The 12,373-nt window shown below is 54.0% G+C and overlaps 8 protein-coding genes across 8 annotated transcripts; 6 read left to right on the top strand and 2 right to left on the bottom strand.

Moving 5' to 3' along the window:
- Positions 1-727: 727 nt before the first annotated feature.
- On the bottom strand, positions 728-2,717 carry UV8b_00705 (uncharacterized protein; the record flags this gene model as incomplete). Its single annotated transcript, XM_043138203.1, has 4 exons — positions 728-2,077; positions 2,302-2,542; positions 2,599-2,634; positions 2,701-2,717. 4 exons carry the CDS (start codon positions 2,715-2,717, stop codon positions 728-730), a joined length of 1,644 nt encoding a protein of 547 aa, XP_042994137.1.
- Positions 2,718-3,760: 1,043 nt separating this feature from the next.
- On the bottom strand, positions 3,761-4,632 carry UV8b_00706 (uncharacterized protein; the record flags this gene model as incomplete). Its single annotated transcript, XM_043138204.1, has 3 exons — positions 3,761-3,848; positions 3,944-4,359; positions 4,453-4,632. 3 exons carry the CDS (start codon positions 4,630-4,632, stop codon positions 3,761-3,763), a joined length of 684 nt encoding a protein of 227 aa, XP_042994138.1.
- A 321-nt stretch (positions 4,633-4,953) lies between these two features.
- Positions 4,954-5,361, top strand: UV8b_00707 (uncharacterized protein; the record flags this gene model as incomplete). Its single annotated transcript, XM_043138205.1, has 2 exons — positions 4,954-4,968; positions 5,041-5,361. The coding sequence occupies 2 exons, from the start codon at positions 4,954-4,956 to the stop codon at positions 5,359-5,361; spliced, it is 336 nt and encodes a 111-aa protein (XP_042994139.1).
- Positions 5,362-5,877: 516 nt separating this feature from the next.
- Positions 5,878-6,386, top strand: UV8b_00708 (uncharacterized protein; the record flags this gene model as incomplete). The annotated part of the gene is made up of 2 exons (XM_043138206.1): positions 5,878-5,955; positions 6,015-6,386. 2 exons carry the CDS (start codon positions 5,878-5,880, stop codon positions 6,384-6,386), a joined length of 450 nt encoding a protein of 149 aa, XP_042994140.1.
- Positions 6,387-6,487: 101 nt separating this feature from the next.
- On the top strand, positions 6,488-8,196 carry UV8b_00709 (uncharacterized protein; the record flags this gene model as incomplete). The annotated part of the gene is made up of 3 exons (XM_043138207.1): positions 6,488-6,713; positions 6,802-7,222; positions 7,287-8,196. The coding sequence occupies 3 exons, from the start codon at positions 6,488-6,490 to the stop codon at positions 8,194-8,196; spliced, it is 1,557 nt and encodes a 518-aa protein (XP_042994141.1).
- Positions 8,197-9,008: 812 nt separating this feature from the next.
- On the top strand, positions 9,009-10,088 carry UV8b_00710 (uncharacterized protein; the record flags this gene model as incomplete). Its single annotated transcript, XM_043138208.1, has 4 exons — positions 9,009-9,055; positions 9,139-9,208; positions 9,389-9,833; positions 10,039-10,088. 4 exons carry the CDS (start codon positions 9,009-9,011, stop codon positions 10,086-10,088), a joined length of 612 nt encoding a protein of 203 aa, XP_042994142.1.
- A 603-nt stretch (positions 10,089-10,691) lies between these two features.
- UV8b_00711 (uncharacterized protein) lies at positions 10,692-11,246 on the top strand (the record flags this gene model as incomplete). The annotated part of the gene is made up of 3 exons (XM_043138209.1): positions 10,692-10,710; positions 10,777-10,889; positions 10,968-11,246. The coding sequence occupies 3 exons, from the start codon at positions 10,692-10,694 to the stop codon at positions 11,244-11,246; spliced, it is 411 nt and encodes a 136-aa protein (XP_042994143.1).
- Positions 11,247-11,486: 240 nt separating this feature from the next.
- UV8b_00712 (uncharacterized protein) lies at positions 11,487-12,073 on the top strand (the record flags this gene model as incomplete). Its single annotated transcript, XM_043138210.1, has 2 exons — positions 11,487-11,770; positions 11,863-12,073. The coding sequence occupies 2 exons, from the start codon at positions 11,487-11,489 to the stop codon at positions 12,071-12,073; spliced, it is 495 nt and encodes a 164-aa protein (XP_042994144.1).
- Positions 12,074-12,373: the final 300 nt, after the last annotated feature.

Below are 12,373 nucleotides of genomic sequence, written 5' to 3' on the forward strand. Positions count from 1 at the left end.
TACAAAGTCATTGTTGTGCAGTTGGCCACATACGTTTTTCACTCGAGCCGACTGACTGACTGCCCACGTCCTGCCTGGCAAATTGTTAGCTACGACTGCCGCATGTTTTGATTCACGGAAACTCATTTGGGCTTGGGCATGGGTTTTATTGACCAAAGCCTCGACCACATACGCGAGCCGAGGCAAGGGACCTTGGCGTCAACTTGTCGCCAACACCAATCCCCCCTCGTGTCCGTCAGGTCACGGTCCCAAGTTTTCCATTTCATTCTTCCTTCTCGTCCGCGCCATCCTCACTGTCGCCATGTGAGGCTGTCGTTCTGGACAGCATGAAACAAGGCGGGTCGTGGGTCGTTGATCACGCCGTGCTTGTTTCGTCATGTTCCGCATATACCCCCAGCCTGCTCCTGCTGTTCGATCCAAACTCCAATAGTCATCTCAACTCAACGGGTAAACAAAATCATCACAAAGCACCACCGGCCGCAATGAAGACGTCGATACCAACCCCGACTGCAACTAGTCGCTTGAACCGTGGCGCCTAAGATCCCAAAGATGGTGTTACATGATGAAGACGGAGCATTCGCATGGTAGTAGTCGCTGGCAGAAAGAAAAGCAAACAAAAAAGGAAATCGACAAAGACACAAAGGCAAGGGGAAACAATCGTGTACACGTCAAGCGGTGCGAAGCCGAGGGCCATCCAAACTTGACCACGGCCAACCCCCCGTCATCTTCATTGGTTCACAGCAGTAGCCTGATGCTGGGGGCGACTACCGCCATTGCCGCCATTGCCGCCGTTACCGCTTCGGCCGTTGCGGCTAAAGGCTCCTCGGCCGCGGCCTCCTCGAACTCGATTGCGTCCGCGGTGGTTCCGGTATCCACCGTCAACGCTGCCTTGCCCAAACGTCTCCATGTTCCTGCGCTGTTCTTCGCCTCTCCACTCCGCGCCGCCAGGTTTCTGGCCGCCGTTTTCGGCTCGCTCCTTGGCCTCGCTGGATATGTTGTCGAAGAACGATCTTGATTTATTGTAAGGTCCAGCCGCGTTGCTCGTACCGAGTCCAGACTTGTCCTCTGTTCGGACGCTCTTGGCAGGAGACACAACTGCGCCGCCGCTGCCGCCGCCGCCAGCACCGGCCTCTTTGGCAATTTGTTCCTTGTTGAACTTGGCATTGGATTGGGCGAAATCAAAGTCCGAATCCGGAACCTCCACCTTTGCGGCCCCTCCTTGTCGTACGCCACGGCCACGGCCGCGTCCGCTTGGAGCACTCTTGTTGGCGTTCACTCGCATCTCATTGACTTTTTTCGTCAAGTTGTCCATGGCAGTGCTCCCGCTGCCTTCCAGTTGCGCCATCGCTAAGGCGACAGCAGCTCTAGCAGCGTTGGTGGCATCCTCAACGCTACTTGGCGCCGTGTTGGATGGACCTTTGGCGTTGGCATTGGCTGGCCTCCCCGTGTTCGGGAGTTGGAACGGTTTCGCCGTCGATCCAGTCAGAGGTAGTGCCGGTGTAGGGCGAGTGTTGCGGCTAGTGGCTGCCGGCGCAGGTACTGACCCATTTTTCAAACTCGTAGCAACAGCCTTCACGTCCTCAGCAGAGGGCTTGGATTCCACTGGCGGCTTCGGCGCATTGACAACTTGGCGTGCAGCCTGAGCCAGAGAATTGGGCTCGGTAGGAACCGGGGCAGGGGCTTTGGCTTGCTCTACAGCAGCAGCTGGTTTGGAATCCTGAGTAGGGCCTGAAGAGGGTGCTCGTTGTGGCCCATCAGCTGCCGGATTACCGCCAGGTCCTGGAGGAAACTGAGGGCTACTCCAAGCTCCGGGGGCTCCGGTGGCTGCAGGGACTGTAGGGGCTCCAGGCGGATAGCTTTGACCAGTGGGGAACCATCCAGGAGGAGGCGGATACGGAACTCCCGCAAATCCAGGTCCGGGCATTTGACCGGGCGGGCCGCCACGTCCCCACGAGCCAGGCGGCGGTGGTGCTGAGCCGCCGTAAAAGTTATTCTGTGGCGGGTAAGGGTGGTGAAACCCGCCACGGCCTTGTGGACCAGGTCGGTTTTGTGACTGAGTAGAATCTCTGGCTCGAACCTTGGCCATCATAGTCAGTTCATTTTTCCTGAAAACAGAGCAATAGCTCCCCGAGCAGGAAAAGAAACATGAAATATAGGTCCATGATCAGAAGGAAGGCAACGGAAATTTCGACATTGTTTTTTTGCGCTTTTCCGACGTGACAAATGTTTACATCCGCAATGGTTCATCATACATGGAAGGGTGGTGGCAAGAAAAGTACAGGTGCAAGAGCCTAGACTTACTCCGACAATGGCAGGGTCATTGGGCATGACAGGGGGTTTGGTCTCCTTGATGCCAGGGTGCTCTTCGATTCGCAGATCCTTCACGTCGCTGCCACGGAAGACGATGTATTCATAGACCTGGTCTGACGGTGAGATCTCCTCTTGAGGTCTTCCTCTCCGACCTTCTGTGCCGTAAGAACGGACATTCTCGAGGGATACCGTTGAGTCGTCCGAATTTATTTCATGCAGAGTCCCCACATAGCTTGGCACGGGGCTAATCAGTTATTGGCTCGAGTGTTGCTGAGCAGATATGCGTACCGAATATCACTCTTGGATATGAGCGAAATGCGAGAGCTATTTGACGAGAGGTCAGACTATGTGCGAGGCCCTTGCGTGAGAAAGACCGGTTGCTCAGCGTACCCAAGAAATTCAGACATGACTCTGGAGAGGCCACGTTGAGCACGCGCGGCAGCGAGAGACAAGAGGTACCAAAAAAAAAAAAAAAGAAAAAAAAACACAAGCAAACGACAAACTGCGGCAGTGTCAAAGAGGACAGCGTGCCAAAAGGGAAACGGGGGGGGAGTGCAGCAGGTTGGCGCCCTTTGGCATAGGCTGGCGCGGCAAAGTTGTGATGTTGGAGAAAAGGGAATTTGGTCAAGGAAAGATTTGTGTGTGGGTGGTGAGGCACAGGAGGAAAGAGGTGTTGGACTCTGGAGCTACCCCCACTCCAGACCCGGTCCGGGCCAATGCAACTGAGTTTTTCCGGTGGTGGCCCCACTGCACTGTGGAGTTCTGCTCGGCTCAGCCGGGCTGGGGGCTGGGGGCTGGCGAGGCGGTTCAGCTGTGCTGTGCTTGTGCCAGGCTGGTTGCGCCAAAACGGTTAGCGCTGGAGCAAACGCTGAGCTGCAGAGTACAGAAACGGCAATGGGTTCGTCAATTGTGAAGTCACGGTTCGAATCTCGAGTGGTTTCGTTCCGTTTGCATGCATCATTCTTAAGCTGGGCTCGCATTTCGGCGCGGTGTGCTGCTCCGTCTCCGTACCTCCCCGTACGCTTTCGATACGCACCGACACTCGTCATCCATTCCCCTATCCGCGAGTGACTGCCCGCGTTGATTGATGTATGCAGTGCTGAGAGTTGCACCGCGTTTGCATGTGGTGGAAGGGCCCGAGATTTGGATCAAGTCTGTGTGAAGACAGAGGCCGAAGGCCAATGAATGAATGAATGGGTCATTTTTACTCCGTACACTCTACCTCTAGCCATGTTCTGATGCGCGTTGGTGCACCAGTCGTCGTCTATGTCTTGCTCCTCCACAGTACGCGTGCGTATGCCAGCCACGCACGAATCTTGCTGGCACAGCAGAGAATGGCTTAACGAAGAGAAGATAAAAAATAAAAGCAAAGCAAAGCAATAAAGTTCAAAAGCCCAAGCCCTGTCGCCAGATCCAGCCCCAAAACTCCAAGCGTTGACATGACCCAAAATCATCTGAACTTGCTGATTATGACCGCCACAATCAAAAGTACCAAAACAGTAATGATGGCGATGGTAATCACCCGGTTTGTAGCCATTCTGCAGAAAAAAAACAACGTCAGCCTCTTTATGCTCGCCAGTGACAAAGGCAAGCCACCATACGGAGGCTGTAACCCCGTTGAGTGGGCCGTTACCTCCGAGCCATGCCTCTCAACGTCTTGACGCTTCTATCAACATAGCCTTCGCTTCTTAGCAGGACGCTTTGCGTGTGCTGAATTCTGTTTCGTTGGATTTCCAAGTCGGCCAGCGTACTAGCGCCAACGGCCTCCGTTTCGTTGGCCAATGCCTGGCTGGCCTTCAATCGTTGAGTGCTTCTGTCCAGACGATCGGTGCCCGACAGCAGCTGCTGACGTTGCTCAAGATGCAGATCAGATGATCCAGCAGGCTCATCAGTATAGCGGGTGCCGAACAGAGCGGCACGGTCTGAAGCAAGACCGGAGAGCTTTCGTCGGTGGGCGTCGATATCGGCTTCGTAGTTGCGAAATCGCTGGTTGACCTTTGCTCGCGACGAAGTGGGAATGTTTTGCTTTTCTAGACGCATGGAATCCAACTACAGAGGTGGACCATTTTTTTTTTTTTTGTGTTTCCCAATTAGCGTCCCATTTCCAAAGACACGCTGGCATTCTTGACAGGGAAAACGCACAAGTTCATCTGCCTCCTCCAAAGCCCGTTCCGCTTGTGCCACGGCGCTTTTACGAGCCTCGCCTGACAGCTCGGGGATCTGATCAAGTTTTTGCAGCAGGTCTGCTTGAACAAGCTTGAGCTCTGCTTCGTAAGAGCTGAATAGCTCAGAGCCAGCATCGGTATCAAGGGGATTGGACATGCTGGCGGGCCAAATGGGCTGGAACAAGACTGGAGACAAGACTGGAGACAAGACTGGAGACAAGGCAGGCTGGTCGGCTGAAGGCAACAACAAAGGCAAAGGAAAGGCAAACGATCGCCGCGTTGAGCGTGAGATGGACGCCTACTGAGCCGAGAACAGTCTGATGCTCCAGAGGAACCACGTTTGTACTGTTGGTCGCAAGTTGACGTTCATGAGCAAGCAGGGTTGGCGATGTGACCGGAGTTCACGTTCACGAGCTGGATGTTGTTGTAAAGGCGGGTCCAGTCAGCAACCAGCCACAGGAGCGTTTCACGTGAGCAGATGCAAGGAGACTTGGTCCGTGCGTCGTCGATGATAAGTTGCGACGGGGCTTGGCGTTTAGTTTTTCTTCCTCTTTCCTCCTCAAAGAAAGTTGAATTTCCCCCGGAGAATGAAGAAAACAGGCTGAGCGTCGTGATTCCATCACAGTGGCGCGTAGTTGTATTAGCCGGGCAGATGGAAGCAAGATTTCTTGCACGGCGCTCCAAGAATTGGCGACTCGTACCGACGTTGTCCGATCCCGTTGAGTGCCGACATGGCCATTACTATTCCAATTCAGAGATGGTAGGTAGCGCTCCAACCTCTCTCTACTCCGTACCTCACACCTGTACTCAAATCATGATTTTCTCGGGCGACGCACATGTCACGGGATGCGGCGGCAACGCGGCCATGTCGGTGTGCTCCCTGTAGGTGCTTTTGTTCTTGTTTTTCTGGCTGGTTGTTGATTGGTAGCTGTGTCCCGAGGCTCCCGAGGTCAAGGGCATACATGATTTAGGCACGATGCGTGAAAAGTTGAAATTGTTGGGGCATCCAGCAAGAGCAAGCCTGACTGACTGACCTGACTGACATGACTGTCTTGTCTGGGTCTGGTCACCGCTGTAGTTTAGCCGAGGCCTACATAGTCTGGTGCCAGCCAACGCTTGAGCCTTGAAGGGGGCTGGGGGCCTGGGCACAGCTACGGGGAGACCAAGTGCCCGTCGGTGCCAGGAGGTACCTAACCTAAAGTGGAGAATACTTGCTGAGTCACTTTCACTCCGTAGGCCTACAGGTATGTGCCAGGTACCAGGAACAGGTCATCCATTCGGCCATTCGGCCATTCGGCTACGTCAATAACGACCAATCGCCCTGGTCTAATTCGCGTGCCTTTTTCGCTTCGTCTTTTCGTCGCCCGCCAGTTTGGACTTTGGAGATTCATGTGCTCTGCATATGTCCTTGGCTTCTGCTTCTGTTGCCGTGCGATCTGCTTTGGCCGGCCCTGGACGCCATGACACGGCCGGAACATTCGTAAGTTGCTGCATGTGCGCATCTGCTTCTGCATCTGCTTACGGCTTGCTCCCTCGAAGTCCCCTTTCCTCGGCGACGTCATCGAATCACATCTGGCTGTGCAATCTCTCTGCAGCTGCAGCTGGCTGCTGCATTCAACGGCGCCACATGTTTTATCAAGTTTATCACGGTCCCATGCTCCCGTGTTTCCCTGGTTCTCTCTTGTTTCCATGTTTCCATGTTCCATGGTTCCCTTGTTCCTCTCCCTCTCCCTCTCTCTTCTGGCCAACCGATTCCACGTCGGCCATCCCGCACGTTGCCGGTTGATGTTCTTTGGCCTTGACTTGATCAAATCTCCTTCCAAAAGACTTGTCTTGGATCTTTTTGCCTCTCTCCACGCATTTTTCCTTCTTCTTCCCGTTCGACACCTCATCTCTCTCTTCCCCTCTTAATTGTGACTATTTTATTCATTCATTCATTCATTCATTGATTTATTTATTCATTCATCATTGCTATTCGTCGTGTTCCCATCGGCCAGCAGCGTAGGGGACCAATGAGTCGGTTGGCTAACTGTTCTGCCAGAAAAAAGGTAGCCATCGTCGGCAGCGGTTGTGCAGGAATAGCTGCTCTTTGGGCTCTGAACAGAACGTACCACGATGTCTACTTGTTTGAAGCTGCAGACCGCCTGGGTGGTCATACCAACACCGTTCGGTGGAAAGCAGGAAAGTACTCTACCGCTGTCGATACGGGATTCATCGTCTTGAACACTGCGACGTATCGTGAGTCTATCTGAGCAGGCCATCCATCCTATCTTGGAACCATCATCTCCCTCCTCTTTACTGATGCCGTGTTTCCCCCCGTGTTCAGCAAACTTTATCAATTTCCTGAAAAAGATCAGCGTAGCAACTGAACCAACAGAAATGTCATTCGGAGTCTCAAGGGATCATGGGTTGTTTGAATGGGCCGGCACCAGTCTCGGTGCTATATTCTGCCAGCGAAAAAATCTCTTTTCCTTGCGCATGTGGAGGATGATCTTTGACATTGTTCGATTTAACCAATTCGCGCTCGACCTCTTAATCAACGAGGGAGAAGAAGATGCCGTCAAGGAGACGGACGACATTCTTCAGTCTGTTGGCGAAACCGAGACCATTGGCGACTACCTAGATCGAGAGGGGTACTCGGAAGCTTTTCGAGACGACTATCTCATCCCAATGACAGCAGCTGTGTGGAGCACTAGTCCGGACAAGTGCAGTCTAGAGTTTCCCGTACTGACGCTGGTTCGATTTCTGTAAGCAGGGCTGCGATGGTGTGCTACGCTTTGAACGGTGACGACGGACTGACACAGCGGGCAGGTGGAATCATCACCTCCTTTCCACCATAGCTGCTCGACCAGACTGGCTTACCTTGAAGGAAGGATCGCAGTCATACATTGATGCCGTCATGAAGGGTTTCCCTCCCAACCACCTGTTTCTCAAAACTGCGGTGAGACGCCTCTCACACGACCAAGGTGGCAGTGTCGTCCTACACTTGGAGAATGGAAAGACGGCCACTTTTGACCACGTCATCTTGGCCACGCACGGTGACCAGGCATTGTCCATACTCGGACCCTCGGCAACGAAGCAAGAACGCGACGTCCTGTCGTGCTTCCAAACGACGCAGAACGAAGCGGTCCTACATTCGGACCTGACTCTGATGCCGCGTAATCGCAAGGCCTGGTCGAGCTGGAATTATCTCACCCTGTCCTCCCCTTCCAAGGCCAGTGTCGACCAGGTGTCTCTCACGTACAACATGAACATATTGCAGCACATCCCTCGAGATCCCTTTGGTGACGTTCTCGTAACCTTGAATCCCTTGCATCGGCCCCGGGCCGCCTTGACAAGGGCCCGATTCTTTTACTCGCATCCGCTGTACACCCCGGCGGCCATTCGCGCCCAAAGGTTTCTAAAGCACATACAGAATAAGCGGGGAATCAGCTATGCCGGGGCCTGGACCAAGTACGGTTTTCACGAAGACGGTTTCAGCAGCGGCCTGCTCGTGGCGCAACAACACCTCGGCGCCAGACTTCCGTTTGAGTTCAAAGACTCAACCTACAGCCGGGGGAAGAGGCCAAAGCTGGGCCTGTTGGACCACCTTGCGCGACTGCTTATCCTGCTGATACAAGTCTTTGTGGTGCAGATTTCGGAACGCCTTGCCGGCACAGACAGTCGATCCGTTAAAGCCCGACTCGGCGGCGGCGTCAAGTTGAGACGGGCCCAGGATTGAGACCCCCGGATAATTCGCGTATTTCGCTTCCGGGGGTTTTTTTTTTTTTTTTTTTTTTGGGTTGTAAGCCTTCTGCACATGTACATGCGTTTTCCTGCCAAGGAAAACAGGTAAATATTTCGGCGCATTGTACGGATTTTACAGGTTGGCCGATTCTCTGCGTAGCTTTCAGTGGTCCTGCTTCCTTGCAACGGGTCAGATTCCATGGCCGTTTCACGACATGTTACTGCAACCGAGCGTGACTTCTACAGCGCGTGTAATGAGGCCATGGGCAGATTCCATCTCAACTTGAGAGCAAGCCTGGCGGGCATTCGACCCTGACCTGACTATTCGCGGCGGAAAACATTCATCTTCTCTCCGTTATTTTATGTTATTTTATGTTAGTTTCTTCGTATTTAATTTGACTCGTTTAAGAAAGTCATGTTCTTTCCCCCCCGTGAACTGCATTGCAAAGCGGCCACCGTTGTCCACCAGCTTTGCTCTCCGTGCGCGGGTGTTGCTCGTTGTCAATGGCGCTGTGGATCCACGCCCAACCCCCGACTCGGAACTTCTCCAGACTCGAGACTCCAGACGTCGTCCAACCGGCTCAACCGTCTAGCCCGTCTAGCCTTTGCCGCATTGCGGCTCCAGGCTCCCCTCACGGCATCGCAATGAACCCTCTGCCCCGGCTCTCGCGCGCGGCAGCCCAATCCCCACGGGCCTGCTCCCTCTGCCGCCACGCCCGTCCGCCGCCGCCGCCGTCGCCGCGAACCAACCCCCCCCGACGAAACGCTTCCTCGACGCCGCCTCGCCAGCACCTGCCGCCGCCGTCCATGGCGCAGATCCGCGCCCACTATGACCGGAAGAACAAAAGCGTTGCGTATGACGAACGGCTCGGGCCCGCCACATAAAAACCAATCAAGCGCGAGAAGAAGAGCCTGAAACTCATCCCTCATTCTCTAGATACTACACCATGAGCGTCATCGTCGGCACCGTCGCCCTGGCATACGGCTCCGTGCCCCTGTACAAAATGGTAAATCGAGCGTTTCCCGCACAAACAAAGAGAGAGAGAGAGAGAGAGAGAGAGAGAGAGACACCAGATTCCGCGCCCCCCCCCCCCTTGCCCTCCTCCTCTTGTTGTTTTCGCTCCCCCCCCCCCCCCCCCCCCACCCACCGCAGGATGTGAATGAATGACTGACCTTGGGGTCGCGAGGTCTGTCAAACCGTCGGCTGGGGCGGAACGCCCATCCGCGTCTCGGGCGGCGGCTCCGAAACCGACTTGGCCGGCCGCCTCGTGCCCGTCACGTCGGCCAACCGCATCAAGGTCACCTTCAACGCCTCCGTGTCGGACGAGCTGCCGTGGAAGTTTGTCCCCCAGCAGCGCGAGGTCAGCGTCCTGCCGGGCGAGACGGCCCTGGCCTTCTACAAGGCCACCAACCGGGGCACCAAGGACATCATCGGCGTCGCCACCTACAGCGTCACCCCGGCCCAGTGCGCGCCGTACTTTAGCAAGATCCAGTGCTTCTGCTTCGAGGAGCAGCGGCTCAACGCCGGCGAGGAAGTCGACATGCCCGTCTTTTTCTACCTCGACCCGGATCTGCTCAACGACCTCAACATGAAGGGCGTGCAGACGGTCACTCTGAGCTATACCTTTTTCAGTCAGTTTTTTTCTTCTTTTTTTTTAAAAAAAAAAAAAAAAAAAAAAAAAAAAAAAAAAAACTTCTTATTTGGTTCACATGTACTATATATGTATATACATATATATATATATATATATATATCTATATATCCATGTTCCCTCGCCCACACCCATGTACGCATTCGGTTGCTGCGCTTTTGCTGACCTGGCCATCTGTGCAATAGAAGCGCGCTACGACAACAACGGCAAATTCAAGGCTCCGGCCATGGTCTGATTGCAAGCAATGTTTCGGTGCGCGTGGCTGTCAAAAAGGTGGTCTACGGCCCGGCCCTTTCTTTTCACAAGGAGGCTCCCGGTTCGCGCGCGAGGCCGAGTTTGCGTTCAAATGATGTGGCGACGCTGTTGTGCAAAGTGTACATTTTGAAAAGGCTCGTGGCTAGGGTGCGCGTTTCTAGTCACTTGCCACCGTGCAGTATAAAATCACCAACATGAGGGATGATAGATAGACCGCCCTTCTCTTCCATTCGCCCCCGTCCAGCTGCTCCTCCGCGCCGTTTGTCGTCGAGTCTACCTTGGCTGACGTGTCCGTGGTTCCAAAGCTTCTTTGCAAATGTCGACGCTGCCAAACGAAACGATTGCCTGCCCTCGACTTGGCTTAGCTCAGCCTGCAAGCCGGGGGGTTGCGCACCCCGCAGCCAAGCAGCCAGTCAAGGCCCGTCACGTGGTATCCACCCCTCGCCTAATGTTCGCCCACAACCCAACACACAGTTTTTACATTCCACCTAAACATCTGGCGATCCGAGTTCCCTTCTTATTTCTCGTCCTTCATCGCCCAACGCCGAACCCCTCGCCCCGCTCGTCAGCTTCCTCCATCGCAATGGCCAAGGTCAGCAAGAGTAAGTTCAAACAGAATCCCAGCCTATCCTGAGGAATTTCGCGTCTGACATCTCATCTCTCGACAGACGTTGCGTCTTCCCGACGCAAGAGCCGCGCCGCTCACTTCAAGGCCCCCTCCAGCCAGCGCCGTGTTATCATGAGTGCCCCCCTCAGCAAGGAGCTGCGCGAGAAGTACAACGTAAGCTGCCGCCGCAATGCCTACACCAAGGTCCACTGCCAAAGACGGGGGCAAAATCACCAACTGACCCGCGTACAGGTTCGTAGCATCCCCATCCGCAAGGACGACGAGGTCACCATCGTCCGTGGCTCCAACAAGGGGCGCGAGGGCAAGGTCACCTCCGTGTACCGCCTCAAATACGTCATCCATGTTGAGCGAATCACCCGCGACAAGGCCTCCGGCCAGTCCGTTCCCCTGGGCCTGCACCCATCCAACGTTGTCATTACCAAGCTCAAGCTCGACAAGGACCGTGAGGACATACTGGCTCGCTCCAAGGTTGGCCGTGAGCTGTCCGCCAACAACAAAGTCTCGGCTTAAGTCCGCTTGACCGCTCATAAAACAAACACCAAAAATCTCTTCTTTTTTTCATGACCGCTTGGCAATGGCGTGTTGGCACAAAATGGGAATCAACTTGGGCAAGGAATGAGCATGCTGCTCCGGCGTTTTTGCATGCCCTGCATTTCGACTTCTTTTCTGATGCAGGGTTGGCCTATGGCCAGGTAGAAGAATGGAGAATTTCATTCTCAATGGCCATTTCACCAACTTGTGAAATGCTCCATGGGAGGCGTTTCCCGAAGTCAATCTGCCCTATGCCAGACGTGTGACGTGCGTGTCTGCCGACCGACCCTGAACCTGAAAGCTGCAGCACAGCTACTCTTTTCTTCTGCGTCAATTTGGGGTCGATCTGGTCAAATCATGGACTGGCACAGCCCACTCTCAGAAAACTCCGTAGATTTTGTCGGCAAAGACAAAAACGCTGTAAACCTTTCCGCTAGGATATCTCCGCGTCAACCACAAAGCCCATGGTTTTCGAGGTATACGACTGGCGAAGATCAACCCCAGTAGGAGCCATTTATACTATCACCAGTCTTCTACTCTTGCCCGAAGATTTTCTCCGAAAATGAATCCATGAGGATGGAAATTTGATGGCAAGGTACATGGATAGAGCCATCCCGTACTACGGTACACTTGTCTTGTCGCAGTTTGTCGCAGTTTGTGTCGCTGCTGCTGCCCATGTCTGCGTGCGCTCCGAAATGCCAATACTCCTCAGCTTTAGAAAATACATCTCGTTGTCTATTGTCTATCGGTTCTTCCCCTTGCACGGGCAAATAGCTAGTCCTACTCTACACTCTAATCTACACTGAAGCTTCGTAAGTGGCAGGCGAATGCGAGCATTCACTTTCCTCGAGACTGCATCAACGCCTCTCCTTGGTCAGCATTGAAAAATCCAGCGCCAAAGGTGCTATATGCCCTTATCATGCTGCAAGATAAGAAACGACGATCCCGGTCTGGTCCGTTCCTCGTCAAATCAAATTAATCGATATGCAACATGTTGGTTAGTCTCATGGCGCCCTCATAGCTCAGCAAAAAAGTTTTCTGCAGGCGTATAAGAGATACATGTTCCTGTTCTGACCCAAGCCTACGTAGCTCGTCAAATGTAACGA

Source organism: Ustilaginoidea virens, chromosome 1, assembly GCF_000687475.1.
Source record: "Ustilaginoidea virens chromosome 1, complete sequence".
Taxonomy (NCBI): domain Eukaryota; kingdom Fungi; phylum Ascomycota; class Sordariomycetes; order Hypocreales; family Clavicipitaceae; genus Ustilaginoidea; species Ustilaginoidea virens.